The following is a 19,420-nucleotide window of genomic DNA, read 5'->3' on the forward strand; positions in this document are numbered from 1 at the left end:
TTCATTTTTTTTTTAATTTTGATAAAAAAAAACTTAAAAAATAACGGTGATAAGAAGTATAGACTCGACTTTAATTTTCTCTTATTAAGTCGAAAACCGAGAGAGTCTCAAATAAAAAGTTCTCAAACGATCTTGATACAAGTAAATTCCTTTTAAATTTCATAAATTCAACTTATATAATTCATAATTAAGGATTGAGATAAAGTTGTAACAAAATCCAAATATTAAGGTAAGTTGCACTTATTTGTAATTTTCCAAATATTAATATATGTGTAGTGTGTAGTCCCCACGTCCACTTGTTTTCTCTAAATTTCATTTTTGCAGTTGGATGTTTTTAGAATAAATTTACTGATTTCAAACTCGAACTCGGATCAAACAGAGTCCTACTCTGAAGGCGTCAAATATAACGGACTGAATCTTCAGCGTTAAACCTTCCCCCGTTTACTTTTCGCCAACTCCATAACGGCTGCCTCAGCTGGCACCTCCTTCATCTTCATCTTCATCTTCCTGAGCTGTACAAGGAAGCTCGGACTCGGACTCACCGTTCAATGGAAGCATCTAAAGAAGCAGAGGAAGATAACAAAGCTTGGGAAGATGTGATCAGAAGAATGTTACCTGTGGGAGCTCCGTTACCCGACGAAGATCATCTCGATTATTCCATCGCTATTGAATACGAAGGCCCTCCGATTCCTTATGATGTCCCTCGAGTTGATCCACTCGATCTCGGTTCGCTCTCCGTTTATGATACCTCCTCGATTCCCGTCGCCGCTTCGATCCCCAGTAAACCCAAATTCTCCAGCTTTAAAAAGAATCGGTATGCTGTCAGAAATGGAAGCCCCCTTGAAAGCCAGAGACTGTCCTCCGCTTCAAGATCCCAGATTGATTCTCGTAACGGCAATTACGATTCCGAGATCGAGGTTGAGAAGTCTCCGCCGCCACCGACTCCTCCGCTGCTACCAGTTGATAAGAAGAATGCTGTAGTGACGTTTAACACGCCGAAAGAATCGGAAAATGATGACGAAGAAGATGATGACGAAGACGACGGGTATTCTTCTTCTTCCAGCGTAGCGGATGCTGCTGCTTCTGTGGAGAATGTGGAAACGGGTCGGGTTAGGAAGGAGAAGAAGAGAGGAGTTTGCATCAGGTGTGAGAAACGGAGTAGATTGAAGGAAAGAGAGGCGTGTTTGGTTTGTGATGCGAGGTATTGTAGCAATTGCTTGCTCAAGGCCATGGGGTCTATGCCTGAAGGAAGGAAGTGCGTAAGTTGCATCGGGAAGCCTATTGATGAATCCAAGAGGCCTAGACTTGGGAAAAGTTCCAGGCTTTTGAGGAAACTTTGTAGTGTTTTGGAGGTTAAGCAAATAATGAAGGCTGAGAAGGAGTGTGCTGCCAATCAATTGAGGCCTGAGCAGTTGGTTGTTAATGGGAGACAATTGAATCATGAAGAATTGGCTGAGCTTTTAGGGTGTGCACTACCACCTCAAAAGTTGAAGCCTGGAAGGTACTGGTATGATAAGGATTCTGGATTGTGGGGAAAGGTAAATTTTTGGATTCAAAAGATATTGTTGTTGCTTTTATTTCATGTGTTTGAACTTTGAATTGAATTTCAGGAAGGGGAAAAGCCTGACAGGATAATTAGTTCTAAGTTGAATATTGGTAATAAGCTGAAAAAGGATGCTAGCAATGGGAATACAAGGGTTTACATCAATGGCCGGGAAATCACTAAGATCGAGCTTAGAGTGTTGAAGGTACTTAACTTTTTCTTTGTATTACATGCCATCTGTTACATACAATGATTTCACTATTTCATATCTTCTGTAAGTTTTTTTAACACTTATGTCCTTATTAATAACTAATACATTCCCTTTAAAGATGAGATTTTTACTAACCATATTCAATTGCATGTGTTCGGCATATAATGACGCATATACTTAGTGACATGCAAGTTTGGGCAGAGTGAGTATTGTTGTTCACACCTTAGCTCTCAGATGTAATGGATGTTCTCTGACTAATTAGTTACTATGTAGTGTTTTACAATTTTTGTTAGTCTTGAGAAAGATGTGTCTACGCATCCCTTTGTTAGTCGTTAGAAATAATTAAGGCAGTTTTGCTATTAAGTGCAAAACCCTAAGGTCGTCAAGCAACAGATTGACTGTCATAAACTGCAACATGCTTTTGCTTCCTCTTTCTACCTCTTTATGGAAACTTGTAACTTAACTAAAGGACTGAATCTGAACTCGGCATGCCTGTGATTATAGTCTTATATAGGGTGAAGGATAGCATTGCATTTCTCAGTGTATTATTTCTCTAGTCTCTAAAGGATAACTCCTCATTCTGATGGGTGCAGTTGGTTGCTTCTCTTTTCAGCAGACACACTACTTTGTATAAATATTTTGGTTCGATTTTTACTTTAATTTTATTTCAGCTGGCAAAGGTACAATGCCCCAGGGATACTCATTTCTGGGTATACGAAGATGGATCTTATGAGGAAGAAGGTCAAAATAACATCAGGGGAAAGATATGGGAAAAGGTTCTCTTGTAAACTTTACGTCAAATATAAGTTCTAGAATTCAGGCAGTGGTTGAATTGATTTTTTTATTCAGTATAGTTTGATTTTTGGTAGGCAGGCTTTTACTCGTTTCTGTTGTTCATTGTTTTCACTGCCTGTACCACCTGCAAATCCTCATGGGCCACAAGAAGATCCAACTACCTTTTCAGGGAGGACAGTGCCTGAGTCTCTGGAGCAGGGAAGGGTACAGAAGTTGCTATTGTTTGGGTTGGAAGGATCTGGTACCAGTACCATCTTCAAGCAGGCATGGTTTTCGTTTTGAACTGTTTTTACTGCATCCATGTTACTTTCATTTCTCCTGCTTCTATGACTGTTCATTCGTTTATATAAGTTCCATTATTATTAACCAAGCTTTCTTCTCATGATTTGGTAAAATACTTATTGTCGTTTGTTGCCTTCCAGCATCTGTCTGATCCTTCCTTTATATATTTGTTCTGGTCTTGTTCTTACTCTTGGAAAATGTGGTTTTAACTTAAAATGCAACCCTTGTTCTGCTGCAAATCATCCTGCTGTGGGGTTTTAAGGATGTTTTTTGTTAATATAACTTGGTGTTCATGGTTATGCTACATGGTATTGGTGTTTATAGTTTTACTAGCCAGCGTGTGTGTGTGTAGAGAGAAGGGGGGATTAAATGTCTTGAAATAAAACTAGAGGGGCTGTATTGAGTGATTTGGCCATGTATAGGATCCTTACCATCGTCAACCTTTCTTATGCCAGAATGAATGTTCTTTTCTTTTCTTTTTTGTAACACATTTTCTTTCAATCCATTGAACAGGCAAAGTTTTTATATGGAAATGGGTTCTCTCCAGACGAGATGCAGAGCATTAAGCATATGATTCAAAGTAACATGTACAAGTATCTAAGTGTATTACTTGAAGGACGAGAGAGATTTGAAGAAGAAGCTTTACTGGAGTTAAGAACTAATAATTCTGATGCTGAAAATTCTGCTTCAGGTCTCAATATTACTGCATCTCATTTCCCATGTTTTTATCCTGATTTTATTATATCAATTTAACCGCTGCTCTTTTCTGTCAATTTAACCGTTCTTCCTTAATAGATAAGTTTAGTATTATAACTTAGTATTGAATTCAGATGAAACAGGAGTCGATGGAACTGATCAGTGTATCTTTTCAATTAACCCAAGGTTGAAGCATTTTTCTGATTGGTTATTGGATATTACGGCTATGGGAGACTTGGAAGCATTCTTTCCCGCTGCAACCCGTGAGTATGCACCTATTGTAGATGAGATCTGGAAGGATCCTGCCATTCAGGAAACGTACAAGAGAAGTGAGGAGCTGCCTCATCTTCCAGATGTTGCCAAATACTTTTTGGAAAAGGTATGAAACATCATTTCATGGTTGTGGTTTATGAACATTTATCAGTTAACTAGGTTTATTTTTCTTCATTGTTTTCCTCTCTTTAGCCAGCCGTTATTCTTCGTTGTTTCCCTGCAGGCTGTTGAAATATCGAGTAATGAGTATGAACCTTCAGAAAAGGATATATTGTATGCGGAGGGAGTTACTCAGAGTAATGGTCTTGCCTCCATTGAATTCTCATTTGATGATAGGAGCCCCATGTCCGAAGTATACAACGAAAACTTTGAATGCCCTCCTTCCTTGACCAAGTAGAACCTTTTCCCCTCTGATGGCAGCATAATACCATTTTTACCAATGAAATATATATAGTGATACATAATATATGATTTTTCCTCCTCTTGTACTGAAAGTAACTGTTCCATGTATTTTTTGTTGGCAATCTCTGTTGCCTTAGGTACCAACTGATTCGAATCAATTCCAAGGGTCTGCACGATGGTTGCAAATGGCTGGAAATGTTTGAAGACGTACGTGCGGTGATTTTCTGTGTTGGTTTGAGTGATTACAACGAGATGTGGTCCCATGGTACAGGCCCCGTCTATAACAAAATGTTGGCAAGCAGAGATATGTTCGAGAGTCTGGTGAACCACCCGTCTTTTAGGGACATCACTTTCGTGCTTTTGCTGACCAAATATGATGCCTTGGAGGAGAAGATAAACCGGATCCCATTGTCCACTTGCGAGTGGTTCAGGGATTTTAGCCCCTTGAAGCCTCATCACAATCAACAGGCCCTGGCACAACAAGCGTACTATTACGTGGCGGTGAAATTCAAGGAGCTGTATTATTCGATATGCGGCAGAAAGCTGTTCGTTTGGCAGACTAGAGGCAGAGATCGCAGATCGATTGACGAGGCATTTAAATATATAAGGGAGGTACTGAAATGGGATGAAGAAAAGAATGATAATATGTATGACGTCAACGGCGAAGATTCGTTTTACAGTACGGAATACAGTTCGTCTCCGTTTATAAGGAAGGAATAATCCCAGTAATCACAAAGCCAACATGTTGCAAATTGATCCTCTACTACTAAAGATTAACTTGGCAAGGCTGGTAATGTCTGATGTGTGATGGATTCATCAGAGATTCTGCAGCAGATGGAACAAACATCTTTGGTGACGGTTGCTTACCCATTTCTTTTAACATATTCTTCTGGGACATGCACATTCTTATTTCAGTCATTTAATTTTAGGTATAATAATGTGTATATCTGTATAGTTCATTTGTTGGACATGGAACCATTGGGATGCAATCCTATTCCTTTGTAGATAAACTATATTTTTATAACAATAATGTTGCATAGTTTCCTGCTCTCTGTCCATGCTCGCCTATTTATTATATCTTATTAGGCTTAAGGACGATTGATTAAACAATTCTTGCATATTTAGGCCAAGTATATGATCAATTATCGCCACAATTTTAACTAAATGTAGCAAATACATTGAATATCACTCAACTTAAAATTACTTCAATTTTCACATTGAACTTTAGTTTCGAGTTCAATTAGGACATTGGGTTAAACTGTTAACAGTGTGATGATTCCTGTAAACTTTAGTTCTCGTATTGATTTGTTACTAAACTTTAAAATACTTCAATTGTAGATATTAAACTTAGTTTGTGTATCAATTTGGTCCTTATATAAAATCATCAACTCCTTCAGTCATCATTGTCGATCAATCACTGGTCATCATTTACGACAAGATCAATATCAAAACATTTGTATTTTGCAGTGATAAATAATGATGAGATAATTTTATCGTTGTTTAAGGTGTCTCAGAAGGCATCAAAATATGACGATTTCTAGTGATAGGTAAAAATAGATGAGGGAAAAAACCCTAATTTTGATGAAGGAGATGATGATGTGGAATAAAAAATCATTTCTTTAGCTTCAACGTCATCTCTCATTAGTATCAGACTGTCACGTCATCCGATTATTAATGGTTTAACAGCCTCATACTTAAATTGAACCTGAAACTAAAATTTAATGCTAAAACTGAATCGATTTAAAGTTCAAAGATAAACTGATACAAACCCTTAAGGTAAGTGACCTTTGACATAGTTTACCCACATATAAAAACTTTGTTTGATAGAGTTTGAATAAGGATGTTGGTTGGATCAGCCCATATTACAAGTCAACAATGACATTAGCTTGAAACAGGTAGGCCAAGCAGCGTGTTAGCTATCCAGACATGGTTTAGATGGTCAGGACTGGAAACTAAGGGGTGTGTTTGGTTCACGGAATGTAAGATTAACAGTGGGAATAAAAGATTATCAGGGAATAGGATTACTGAGAATGTTGTATTTTGTGTTTGGTTGCTTTAGCAGGAATGCAAGATTATCGTGTTTGGTTAAAGGAATAAAAGATTATTGGAATGTATATTTGATCAAATTATCCTTATTATATATTTGTTTTTTTAACAAATTGAAAACTATTTATATATTTCCTTTAAAAAAATTAAATTTATATAATTTATGTAATTTTTTTTTACAAAATTGAAAATATAAAAAGGTTTAATGAAAGGGTAAAATTTTATTTTAACTCTTGAACTTTATATAAAATTTTAATTATAGACTTTTTTTTGTAAATCTAAAATAGTTTAAGGATAAATTTATAATTTAACCTTCGTAGAATTTTTATTATTCAATGACAGAATAAGGATATTTTTTAAAGAATTTTTTTTAAGAGCATTTTAGTCCAAAACGCCGATAATCCAATAATACCCAAGGAAAGGGAGGTAATGACATTACTGGTAATATACCCCAAAAAATCTACTATTGGTAATGTAAGATTACTAGGAATGATATTCCCGGCCAACCAAACGGGGGAATGTGACACATTCCCCCAAACACACCCTAAGGGAAGTAGCCAGTCCCGTTCTATTATATTCAAATTTAATTATATATAATGTACCAACAACTAGTTGATGTAATGAGATAAGACACTAGATTTTTTAAGTAATATTAGGAGTTCGAATATTGACATTTGTAAATAGAATAAACTGGGTTAGAACGGTCATCTTTGTCTCTGCAATAGTCGATCTGAATTAGTCGTTCAATATATCATATATTAGTGATTAATAAAAAAAATTAATTATATACCAAATAAATCAATCTCGAAGGGGTAGGTTTTCAGGGTCGGTCCATAAGAGACGAATAATTCAGATATAAGACCGAGACAATCCAAGTCGACCCGTCAAACCCGCAACCTCAAAACATGTTCAAACAAGCTAAGGGAAAAGGGCAGTGTTTTTATGTTTTACCATTTCCAGTCCAACTCCTACAAAAAAAATGTTTTTTTTTGTCTTTTTCAATGGTCAAAATTCAACACTCGCATCCCCTAAAACCTTAAATTAATTTCGTAGCATTAGGGTTTTATTACCAATAATCCAATTTGAACGCTTCTCAATCTTCAACCATCCTTTCGTGTTCAAGTCTGGACTTTGAACACCGTGTAAAAGATCCCAGATTCAGCTCAATATATAAACCTCAAGAAGCTCCCTTTATCCTTCACAAAATCAAGAACAAATTAATCCCTTTGCCTTTGAATTCATTCGCTTTACCTGTGGCAATGGTTTTCAGTTGGAGAAAAAGAAAACCCGGAAATGGAGATAAAAAAGTGCATCATATGGAGCTTGAGATCCCCAGGCATTTCATTTGCCCAATAGCTCTTGATCTTATGAAGGATCCGGTGACTATATCTTCTGGGACGACTTACGATCGAGAAAGCATCGAGAAATGGCTCGAAGATGGGAATTTCACCTGCCCTGTTACGAATCAAGTCCTTACAAGTTTCGATCAGATACCCAATCATTCTCTCAGGAAAATGATCCAAGATTGGTGTGTGGAGAATCGGAGCCATGGCATTGAAAAGGATCCCGACGCCGAGAATCCCCGTCAGCTCAGCCGAGGTCTCCGAGGTTCTATTTTCGGTTACCGATTCGAAGAGACGATTGGACCGATGTGACTGTCTGGTTTCCGTTCATAAAATCAAAAAATGGGGTCTCGAAAGCGAGCGAAACAGGCGATGCATTGTCGCGAACGATGCCGCCGGAGTCCTCGCCGCTGCGTTCGACGCATTCGCAAGCCACTCGTTGGAGAAGAATGCCAATGTGTTGGAGGAAATATTGTATGTAATGAACTGGATGTTCCCACTTGCTCGAGAAGCTCAATTGTTCCTTGGATCAAAACCTTCTTTGCGTTGCATGGTTTGGTTTTTGAAATCAAACGACGTTTCAGTGAAGCAAAACTCCATTAACATCATGAAAGAGCTTATTTCTTGCTACCAGCTATACGGAGAACACTTGGCCGCCATTGATGGAGTCAATGGCATCCTATTCAAGTTCATTAAAGACCCAATTTCTCCTTCGATCACGAAAGCTTCTCTCATGGTGATTTACCACATGGTTTCATCACCAAACGAGAAAACCAAGGCTGAATTTGTCGAAATGGGTCTCGTCTCTTTACTATTAGAATCCATAATCGAATCCGAAAAGAGCTACTGCGAGAGGGCTTTAGGTGTTATAGACAAACTCTGCGAAACCAAACGAGGGAGGGAATTTGCTTACGATAACTCTCTGGCAATGCCGGTTCTTGTCAAAAAGATATTGCGTGTTTCGGAACTGGCAACCGAGTACTCTGTTTCGGCCATATGGAAGCTAAGCAAATGTGAAGAAAAAGTATTGATGGAAGCTCTTCAAGTTGGTGCATTTCAAAAGCTTTTGTTGCTCATACAAGTTGGGTGCAGCGGTGAAACCAAGGAGAAAGCAACTGAGCTTTTGAAGTTGTTGAATCCTTACAGACCTGGATTGGAGTGTATTGATTCTCTGGATTTCAAGAACATCAAGAGATCTTTTTGAATTTTTCTTCTCGTTCATTGTTACAAATTCTTTATTCTTTGGAAATCCAAGCTATATATGCTTGGGTTCATTCATTTGGGATTTCAATTTGTTGTAAAAAAAATTAAGACATAACATTTGTTAACAGAATAATTTGTTGTTTTTTGTTCATTTCGTTTAACAACACCGAAATCGACTTGTCTGCAAATTTGGGAAATCAAATTCTTGTCAAGAGCTGTTCCGGACATTTGTTAGCAGAATATCCTTGACGGACATTTATCGAGTAAGTTCGGATTAGGATTAATAATTTAATATTATTTATTATTTATTAAAAAATAATATATCAGTAAATTAGTAATAATTATTAATTAATAATGTAACTTTTTTTTATCTATTAGTAAAATAGTAATTATTATTTGGACTTTTTTAATACAATAATTTTTTTAAAGATAATTATTGAAAAATTATTTAAAAAAATTAATAAACTGCTCGTGAACTTATCGAATCGATTAATCCTTGATCGACTCTCGTTAAGATCTCGAATAGAGTTCGAATTTCGAATCGAGTCAATCTAAATCAAGCATTAATCGAATCTTAACCTAATCAAATTTAAATAACTAACGAACCGCTAAACTTATTAATCACCCACACCTACTCCGGGTCAACCACAAAAGCATAGCAAAAGCGGACATAAAGAAAGGAGTTTATTAAATATTAAAACAAACATTGAGTTTGCATGAAAATGATTTGATTTGCCAACATTTAGATGTGACAAAAGCACGGGTTGACGCTAACGTTAAAAGTGTGAATGCACAACCTCATCGATTGATTAATTTTGTTTTTTTCAAGTAAAAAATAAGAAGAGCGTAATTTGATTTGGACCGTCAAATTGACGCATTCAAACCGGTTGATAATCTAGATGCATGCCCTGAACCGAAGACGAGGCCTCAAGTCTGAAGCAAGCAAAGCTAAGCTGCGCGTAATTTGAATTTTGTGTTCAAATCATATGAGAAAGCGTTGAATTAGAAGACCTCAAAATCTAATTACATATAATTATAATAATCTTTAATAAATACAATTTTTTATTATATTCACAAGATTACACCAACAACAACAACAAAACCCTATTCCCATATACAAAAGGGTAGTAGGCTGTCCCAACGTCAGGTTGAGAGAAACTTCTGTGGAAGACCTCCGGCAGTAAGAAAATTAAAAATAAAGATAAAATATAATTCATAAATAAATAAATAAATAAATACATAGTTGAACAGTCTTCATATGTGTCTTCATATGCGCGTCTGTACTGGGAAGTAATCTCTACAAATAAAATACAATTCATAAGATTGTGATTTAAGATTTTAAGTTGTTTTATAGATTTTCTTCCAACCCCTATATATTTTAATTATACTAATTAGAATATAAAAGTAATAATTTTAAAACAAATAAGATTTAAACATATTCTTTAAGATGTGGAAGCTAAAAAAGTATACTCTTAAGTTCTGGTCACTTACAAAAAAAAAACAGAGTACACAACGGTCTATTGATTATAGGCCACAAGTTTACTATTAAAAATTATAAAATAGTTTTTCGATTATAGAAAGTTATTTTGTTGAGTCCATCGATTATTAAAAGTTATAAAATAGTTATTCAAATATTCATTATGCTTCAAACACGTCCTTTTCTGTTAAAAAAATTAACGGCGATCTGAGTTGAATGTTAATAATCTAATTAAGATATAATAAAATCGAATCTCATAATCTCAAATGACTATCATATCTCGGTCAGCATGTTAATGTCTAGCTTAGATGACAATTAATTTTTTTAACGAAAAGAATGAGTTTGAAACATAATAAATACTCGATGATCATTTTATAACTTTTAATATCAAATGACTCAACAAAACAATATCATATAATCAATTGATCATTTTATAGTTGACCCTAGAAAACCATAGCAATCCTCTTAAAAGTAAAATTTGATTTAGTTTTGTGAGTCGGTGAGATTTATTAAGGAGTTGGGTCAATGTTGTTGGATTTTGCCGATCTGGAGAGAAGGATGAATCAATGGGTTGGAATATTTTCGTATTGGATTTGGGGTTTTGGGCTTTATTTCATTGTAGAGGCTTAAGAAGAAAGTTTTTATATCGATTGCAAAAATATTGTTTTCCTTTTAATTATTTTTATACTATACCGAAATTATTTATAACTAGAGACGGATGCAAAATTTTATATTAGTAAGACAAAATTTTAAAATTTTAAGAGGAGACGAACTTTTAAAACTTTAGAGGACGAAAACATATTATCAATAGAAATTACAAAGAAAAAAATCTAAAATATATGATAATTTGAAATTTTCAAGGGGCGACTGTCTCTATCTGTCCCCTTCGATCCATTCATGTTTATAATTTTTGAAATTTTATCAATTAATATAATAATTTAAAATAATTTATTGATCTTTGATGTTTTTTATTCAAAATAAATAAAAAGTTTGGTGGTATGTCTATTTGGACAGAGCAAAATGACCATCCAGCTCAGTTGGTAGAACACAAGGTTCTTAACCTTGAGGTCGTGGGATCGAGTCACATGGAGGGCATTTCATAATTTGGAGATCTCCTACGGAAGCTGCTCTCAACCTAATGTTGGGGGCAACCTACTTTCTTACCTCCCCCTTACCTCATTATATATGGGAACAAGGGATAGCCATTTCTATTTGGACAGAGCATAGTAAAGTGAAGGTACAACCATTCTGTTTAAATTATGGAAGCATAAATATAAAAGGTTCAGAATATGCCTTTGGTATTCTTAAGTTAGTCCTTCATGAATCTTTATTAAGTCGGAGCAACGAAATTAAGAAAATCGAAAAATTAATTTAAATTAAGTTATGTTATTATCTGTAAAGTAGGATTCAACAACAACAACAACAAAACCCTATTCCCATATGCAATGGGGTAAGGGAGAGGTAGGTTAGTAGGCTGCCCCCAACACCAGGTTGAGAGCAGCTTCCGTGGAAGACCTCCGGCAATTCAGAAAATTTAAAAAAAATACAAATTAAATACAATGCATTTATAAATAAATAAATAAATACATAGTTGAACAATCTTCATATGCAGTCATTCATATGCGCGTCTGTAATGGGAAGTAATCCCTGCAAATAAACTCTGCCTAAAAATCTCTGTATATAGACAGAAAACGTAAGTCCTGGATTAATTTAAAAAGAGGAAACATGATGAGAAAGATACACGCATGTCAGCGCTAGCAAGCTACGAGAAGGAATAAAGTCAAAATGAATTAAAATCTAAACTAAGGCAATGGAAATTACAACAAAGACAATTAAAAAGAAGACAGAGATGATATACCCTATGGTTGTTGACCCGCACTACTCGGCTACCCTAGTCTTAAGTATCCATACTTTCCTATCAGAGGTCATGTCCTCGTAAGTGATAAATTCTTCAAATCGGATCTCAAGCAGTCTACCCACTTCCTCCTTGGTCGTCCTCTCCTTCTGGCACTGTCGATTGAAATCGACTCTACCTTTCTGACCGCATCCGACAGTTGAGGCCTAAGGACATGCCCAAACCACCGTAGTCTTCCCTCCCTTAATTTTTCAGATACAAGTACCACTCCTAAGGACATCCCAATAGCAGAGTTTGGTGTCATGTCCCACAGAGTCCTACCACATGTCCATCGAAGCATTCTCATTTCTGCGGCCTCCATCCTCCTTAAGTGATCCTTCTTGATTGCCCAACATTCTGATCCATACAGCAGCGCTAGTCTTATTGCCATTCTATACAATTTTCCCTTGATTTTTAGAGGCACCTTCTTGTCACTCAAAACCCCAGTAGCAGCCCTCCACTTTAGCTATCCCGCCTTTATACAGTGTGTAACGTCATCATCTACACCCCCATCTTTATGTATTAGACACTAGGTACTTGAAACAATTCTTTGAGGGGAGAACGTATCCTTCGATGCATACTTCTACATCTTCATCGTTTTGGTTCCCACTGAAGTTTGAACATAAAACTATGTCTTTTCAATATTGATCCTTAGACCTTTTTCTTGCAAAGTAGTCTTCCAGGTAGCAAGTCTTCTATTCAACTCATTTTTTGGTTCAGCAATTAGGACAATGTCGTCAGCGAAAAGCATACACCATGGAACACCTTATGGAGTCGCACAATAGATGTCATCCATAATCAAGGCAAAGATGTAAGGGAAAGAGCCGGCCCTTGGTGGAGTCCTATTTTTACCGGGAATGCCTCGGTGTCGCCAACTGTAGTCTTGACGTATGTAGTAGATCTAAAGTACATATCACGAATCGCCCGGATATGAGCAGTTGGGATCCGTCTCGTTTCCAAGGTCTTCCAGATCGTATCGCACGGTACGCTATCATACGTCTTCTCAAGGTCAATGAATGCCATGTGAAGATCTCTATTTTTTTCCTATATTTCTCCATAAACCGTCGAAGTAGATGAATCACCTCCGTAGTAGACCTGCTTGGCATAAAGCCAAATTGGTTTTCCGAAACCTTAGTAACCTGTCTCAACCTAGCCTCTATCACTCTTTCCCATAGTTTCATGGTATGACTGAGTAGTTTAATACCTCTGTAGTTACCTCAATGTTGGGGATCTCCTTTATTCTTATAGATTGGTATCACTGTAGACTCTCTCCACTCCTCTGACATCTTGGCATTCTCTAAAATAATATTAAAGATGTTAGTCAACCACTTAACTTCTTCTTCTCCTAGGGTCAACCACAAAGTGATAGGAATTTGATCTGGACCGACAACTTTGTCCCTCCCCATCTTTCTAAGGGCCATTTTGACTTCCTCAATCCCAATCCTACTTGTAGTGCAGTCATTGGCCGTAGTATGATGGTCGGTTAACCCTTCTACGTTACTATCTCTGCAGGGAGAGGCGCCGTTATTAAATAAGCCAAAGAAGTAACTACCCCAAACCCTCTTAATATCATATCTTTCACTAAAAGAACACCATTATTGTCCTTGAGAAACCTAATGCTACCTAGATCCTTTTTCCTATTCTCCCTGGATTTTGCAAGCCTGAAGATGTCGTTTTTTCATTCTTTGGTGTCTAATCTCTTGTACATTTTCTCGTATGCCTTATCATTTGCTTTAGCCACTGTTTTCTTGGCTTCCCGCTTTACCTCCTTGTATCTTTGTTTAGCTCTCGATCTTTCTTCGTCGTCATTGCATTGTAGCAATTCCTTGAAGCAAGTTTGCTTTGTCTTCACCTTAGTTTGGACTTCGTCGTTCCACCACCACGATTCTTTATATTCCTTGGTCTTCCCTGTCGACAACCCAAGGGTGTTTTTGCCCACCTCTCCGATGGAATTTCCATATTTTTCCATAACATATCTGTATTATTTGAGTTTGTAGTTTCAAAACCTGTATGAGACAAAACCTTAATCCTAAAGTCATCAGCTGTCGCTCCATGTAAGTTTTTCCAAATGATCCTAGGTTTACTTAGTGTAGCCCTCCTATGAGTGCTCCGCCCATGGCGTACGCGGAACACCAAAACCAACAACCTGTGTTGTGATGCACATGCCTATTCAGGGAACACTTTACAGTCAATGCAAGCCCATCGATCCCGACTTCGAACCAGGATGTAGTCGATTTGGGTACAATGTCCCCCGCTATGGAACATAATCAAGTTCACATCTCTCTTGTTAAATAATGAGTTAGTGACCACCATATCGTGTGCAGTTACAAAATCAAGCAACGTACGCCCCTTATCGTTCCTACTACCAAAACTGAAACCCCCACGAACACCGGCATACCCATCGATTTCATTACCTATATGGCCATTGAATTCTCCCCATATGAAAACTCTTTGGTCCTCAGGGATGCTCCTAAGTACATCATCTAACGAATCCCAGAAGCAACGTTTCTCACCCTCCCCTAGGCCAACGTGTGGGGCGTACACTGAAAGGATATTCACCACTTCATCTTCTATAATAACCTTAATCATTATGATCCTATCACGGTATCTACAAACTTCAACTACATTTTCCTTGAGTTTAGAGGATACCAAGATACCCACCCCAATTCTAGCGTTATTTACGCCTGAATACCACAACTTGTACCCGTTACACTCTCTGGAGCGAGCCCCTTTCCACCTAGTCTCTTGAATACATACAAAATCTATTTTCCTATTACTTAGTATGTCGGTCAGCTCCAGTAGCCTAGCATTTAATGTGCCTAGATTCAACGTACAAACTCTAAGTCTAGTCTCGTTGACATCACTATGTTGAGCCCGCCCCCTATACGCTCTATGGGATCTAAAAGAAGGACATGACCTCAAGTAATCATCTTTAGCCGAAGCTATGAGGAACTATGAAAAAGGGATCTAAAGAAGATAGAAGATGCACCAATAAAACGCTAAATAATTGATGGGTACTAAGAAGCCTAGTTTGTTACTTAATAGGATTTTAATTTATAAAATACTATTGTTATTATTATTGCTAAAAGTCTATTGTTAAAAGGGACGGAAAAAGCTCTACATAAACAAGTAGATATTTTCAAGCTTAAACAGTCCAGGTAAAAATTAGAAATGGCTTATTGCCACCAAAGAATCAAATCGAGAGCTCAAATCAGAAACAGAAGAAGTAAATTCCTGTTTTCTTGTACTGAAACTAGGCTAAAAACAAAATATCAACATAAACAAGTAGTATTTTCAAGATTAAACAGTAAAATTAAACGTAGGAAAAAAACACTCAACTGCAGTTTTGTTCCTTCAACAAATTTAAATATAAGGGGAACGGGAAAAAGGAAGAACAATACCCACGGCAAAAGCAAAGAAAAATTGATCCGTAAATCACAAAATGAAACACACCCAGATCTTAATTTTGAAACGAGAAGTATAGGAAAATGGGAAAGATAGAAGATCTGATGAAAAAGAACAAGAACAACTTTTAAAGAGTGTCAAAGGAAGGATATGACAGAGTGTCAAAGAAGAATCAGACCTATATTTCAAAAAAAAACTAATGATTCACTAAAGAAAAATGCAGCTATAATAAGATCTGGAAAAATTGAAGAGAACCCTATGAAACAATTCTCAGGCTATTAATCAAGTTTCAATTCAACACCGAACAAACAACCGGAAAAAGGGGTGTTCAAGAGAAATTAAACCTAGATTGAAAAAAAATTAGAATAAACCACAAAAGGCAAATCAACTAGGAAAAATAATATGCAATTTTTAATAATAATTAGAGAGAGTGAGATATGAAGCTCAACCTTGTGAAGCTGCACAAATCACCCAAAAAATCAACAAATACTCACAAAAATCATACTATAAAAAATGTGAGATTCAAAAGAGATATAACTAACGGATCTCAGTTTATATATTTTAATGAAAATCGAATCGAACCAAGTACACCCGTAAATCTTCCCTGTTGAGCACTTTAATTAGATAATTAATTATTAATTAAAATTAATGCGGATCCGCAACTCTATGAATTGTATGGCTGTACCCCACCATATTCCTCCGTATCAACTAATGCACTACACTACTATTATCTAAAAAAACTTGATCCGTTAATAATACACATAATAAAATAATATTTGTTTCATTTAAAATTTATAACATCTTTTATCACTCTTTTATTTTTTTGGAAATTTATAAAATAAATTATTCTTCCATTGATACGATTTTATTTATTTATTATTAATCTATAATATATTTAAGTTGGAATGTAGATTTTCATAATTTATATTTATAAATGCTGAATGAATATAAGCCATTGACTTATCCTTCTGCAAACCATTCTTATATATTTTAGGTTTGGTTTGATAGGTTATTTTTTTTTTATAATCATCTTAATTTAAATCAAATAATATAATATTTTATTATAAATATGACTCTTTCGACCTATTTTATTTATTCCGTATCAAAACTTTAATTACAAACATTGGTTAATAGATCTAATATTTCGTTCTACTAAATCAATTGATAGTTGATGAGTTGTCACTTTCTTAACTCGATACATAGACTTTATTTTAACAATTATACTACTAAAATTTATAAAAATATTCTCAAATTAATACATAGTTTCGATATGAACAAGCAATTAGGTCATTGATAGGTTATTTAATGATTAAAATATTAATATCATTAACACGTGTCACAACTTGGATAGCGGTTGAAATACCACATCAATACCGTATATTATCTTGGATTTTTTAAATTTTAGGTATTAAAATAAAAAAAATGCATGCCGGTTGCACTAGGTTTAGGAGCCCATCAATATATTATTTGATTTTTATGATTTATATCATATTATATGTAAAATGCCCGATTAAATTATAATAATGTGATAAAAATTATATTAAATAAAAGGTAATTTATATTATTATAATAATATTTTATTTTCTTAAAATTTTATCTTTAACATTTTTTTAAAAAGAAATAGAAAAGTTAGAAGATTAAAAATATCTTGAAATTTTTCACCTTTTCTCTAAGTAAACCCTAATTTAAATCGTGCTTAAATAAACAAAGTTAAATATAGAGTTTTTTTAATTAAACTAAAATGATTATAAAGTAATATATGTTTTAAATAGTCTCAACCATTTGATAATGAACGTCTAATCACCCTTTAAGTCGCCGGTGCTCAAACTTATAATCTCTAAGAATAATAATAATTCTTTTAATCGGTCTTAATTAGTAGGATAGCTTATTTGTGTGGAAATAGGATAAAAAGTAAAAAGAAAAGTCGTGTAACTGTGTAAGTTTTAGAGTACAAAGTCGGTATGCTTGACTAACAAGTCATATGACAATATGCTCACAATTTAAATACTTCTTCCCCACGAATACATAAAATATTACTTTCTAAATAATAAACAAATATAATTTTAAAATATTGGGGCCCACTTCTCCTCTCTATCCTCTCACCTTCCTCGTTGACTTTCATCAGTTATATAACTCAACTCTTTCCTTTTTGTCCCAAAAAATCTATATTTTTCCTTCACATGGCAATAGTTCGCGAGCGACGCCAGATTAAACTCAGCCTTCGCCTTGCGATTCCGGACGTTTCTTGCCCCCGCTTCCCTCTCCACCTTCCTCCATCTGCCACCACAAGCGCTGTAGCCACTTCTTCGGTTACAATCCCAGCAGCGGAGCTGGAGAGACTCGGCGTACTCGGCCACGGAAACGGCGGCACCGTATACAAAGTCCAACACAAACGGACTTCCAAGATTTATGCACTGAAAGTTGTTTATGGTGACTGCGACCTGACGGCACGACGACGGGTTTGTAGAGAGATGGATATTCTACGAAAGACTGATTCGCCTTACGTGGTTCGTTGCTACGAAACCTACGAGAAACCTTCTGGGGATGTTGCAATTTTGATGGAGTACATGGACGCTGGAACTTTAGATACTGTTCTTCGTAACAAGGGAACTTTCTCAGAGCCCGAACTTGCTCATATAACGAGGCAGATTCTAAAAGGATTGAGTTACTTGCATAGCCATAAGATAATTCATCGAGACCTCAAGCCTTCCAATCTGTTGGTGAACAAGAAAATGGAAGTTAAGATCGCCGATTTCGGAGTCAGCAAGATAATGTCACGGACGCTGGAAGCATGCAATTCCTACGTCGGAACCTGCGCTTACATGAGTCCGGAACGGTTCGATCCGGACGCTAACGGAGGTAACTACGATGGATTCCTCGGCGATATCTGGAGTTTAGGGCTTACTTTGATGGAGCTTTACGTGGGTCACTTTCCGTATATCCCGGCGGGTCAAAAACCCGACTGGGCTACTTTGATGGTCTCGATATGCTTCGGCGAACCGCCTGTTTTGCCACTTGGTGCTTCCGATGAGTTCCGGAACTTCATGGAATGTTGCTTGCAGAAGGAGTCTAGTAAGAGGTGGACTGCCTCTGAGCTTTTGGAACATCGGTTTTTGAACAAATATCCAGCCGCCGATAATTGAATCGACCCGACGGAATTCAGATTGTGAGATTTGGTATTAGGTGGTTAAGTTCTTTTGTATAGACAAAAATTAAATATGCAATCGGCTTTTTCTTTATCCTTTTTTTTAATATTCTTTCTTTATCTGAAGCAGTTAGATTCATTATATTAAAAATGATCAATAACCTAAATCACATAGTTTTCCAGACTTTTTGCATCTTTTTTTAGAATAATTTTAATTTGTTTATAATTATTCACATTTTTAATTAGTTTAAAACTACAACTAATTTAAAATTTAAAAACATATTAATTTTTATATTATGTATAAGTTATAAATTTCTTTTTATTTTTAATCTTAAACAATCATAAATTTGAATTAATTAAATGCACATATATAAACTCAATTGGGGATGGTAGGGTCGGGTTGTGTTTTTGGTCAATCCTATCTGATCCAAAATATATATATCCTCTACTCAAAATTTGACCTGACTAAGGTTTAGGGTGACTCCACTCGATCCGAAATTCGATATGCCTTTCGTGATAAAATTAGAAACCGAATCAACCCAAAATAAATATATTTATAAAAAAAATGTTAATTTTATTTGATAAAATAATGATCTAACTGAAAAAAATAATATTTAGATGACGTATTAATGCAATAATCCCTAACTATATAAAGTATAATTATTTCGTTTTTCAAATTAAGTGGGTTGGATATTTTCACTATAA

The 19,420-nt window shown here is 35.7% G+C and overlaps 2 protein-coding genes and 1 pseudogene across 4 annotated transcripts; all 3 read left to right on the forward strand.

Moving 5' to 3' along the window:
* Positions 1 to 372: 372 nt before the first annotated feature.
* LOC120114897 (extra-large guanine nucleotide-binding protein 3-like) lies at positions 373 to 5,212 on the forward strand. Of its 3 annotated transcripts, XM_039135675.1 has the most exons (9): positions 375 to 1,538; positions 1,611 to 1,748; positions 2,426 to 2,530; positions 2,628 to 2,813; positions 3,345 to 3,522; positions 3,662 to 3,906; positions 4,024 to 4,193; positions 4,340 to 4,930; positions 4,978 to 5,212. In XM_039135675.1, exons 1-8 carry the CDS (start codon positions 549 to 551, stop codon positions 4,920 to 4,922), a joined length of 2,595 nt encoding a protein of 864 aa, XP_038991606.1. In that variant the 5' UTR covers positions 375 to 548; the 3' UTR covers positions 4,923 to 4,930; positions 4,978 to 5,212. The 3 variants fall into 3 exon arrangements, with proteins under 3 accessions (XP_038991607.1, XP_038991606.1, XP_038991605.1); XM_039135676.1 differs by having other exon boundaries at positions 373 to 1,538; positions 3,671 to 3,906; positions 4,340 to 5,212; XM_039135674.1 differs by having other exon boundaries at positions 4,340 to 5,212.
* Positions 5,213 to 7,446: 2,234 nt separating this feature from the next.
* LOC120114898 lies at positions 7,447 to 8,860 on the forward strand (annotated as a pseudogene).
* Positions 8,861 to 17,750: 8,890 nt separating this feature from the next.
* LOC120114880 (mitogen-activated protein kinase kinase 9-like) lies at positions 17,751 to 18,713 on the forward strand. The gene has a single exon (XM_039135656.1). It carries the CDS (start codon positions 17,751 to 17,753, stop codon positions 18,711 to 18,713), a length of 963 nt encoding a protein of 320 aa, XP_038991587.1.
* The last annotated feature ends 707 nt before the right edge of the window (positions 18,714 to 19,420 follow it).

This window comes from Hibiscus syriacus, unplaced genomic scaffold (assembly GCF_006381635.1).
Source record: "Hibiscus syriacus cultivar Baekdansim isolate YM2019G1 unplaced genomic scaffold, ASM638163v2 tig00110253_pilon, whole genome shotgun sequence".
Classification (NCBI taxonomy): domain Eukaryota; kingdom Viridiplantae; phylum Streptophyta; class Magnoliopsida; order Malvales; family Malvaceae; genus Hibiscus; species Hibiscus syriacus.

Coding starts and splice junctions, on each gene's coding strand:
- LOC120114897 (XM_039135674.1), top strand. CDS start 549: ATGGAAGCATCTAAAGAAGCAGAGGAAGATAACAAAGCTTGGGAAGAT. Junction 1,539..1,610: donor ATTCTGGATTGTGGGGAAAG/GTAAATTTTTGG, acceptor ATTGAATTTCAG/GAAGGGGAAAAGCCTGACAG. Junction 3,907..4,023: donor CCAAATACTTTTTGGAAAAG/GTATGAAACATC, acceptor GTTTCCCTGCAG/GCTGTTGAAATATCGAGTAA.
- LOC120114880 (XM_039135656.1), top strand. CDS start 17,751: ATGGCAATAGTTCGCGAGCGACGCCAGATTAAACTCAGCCTTCGCCTT.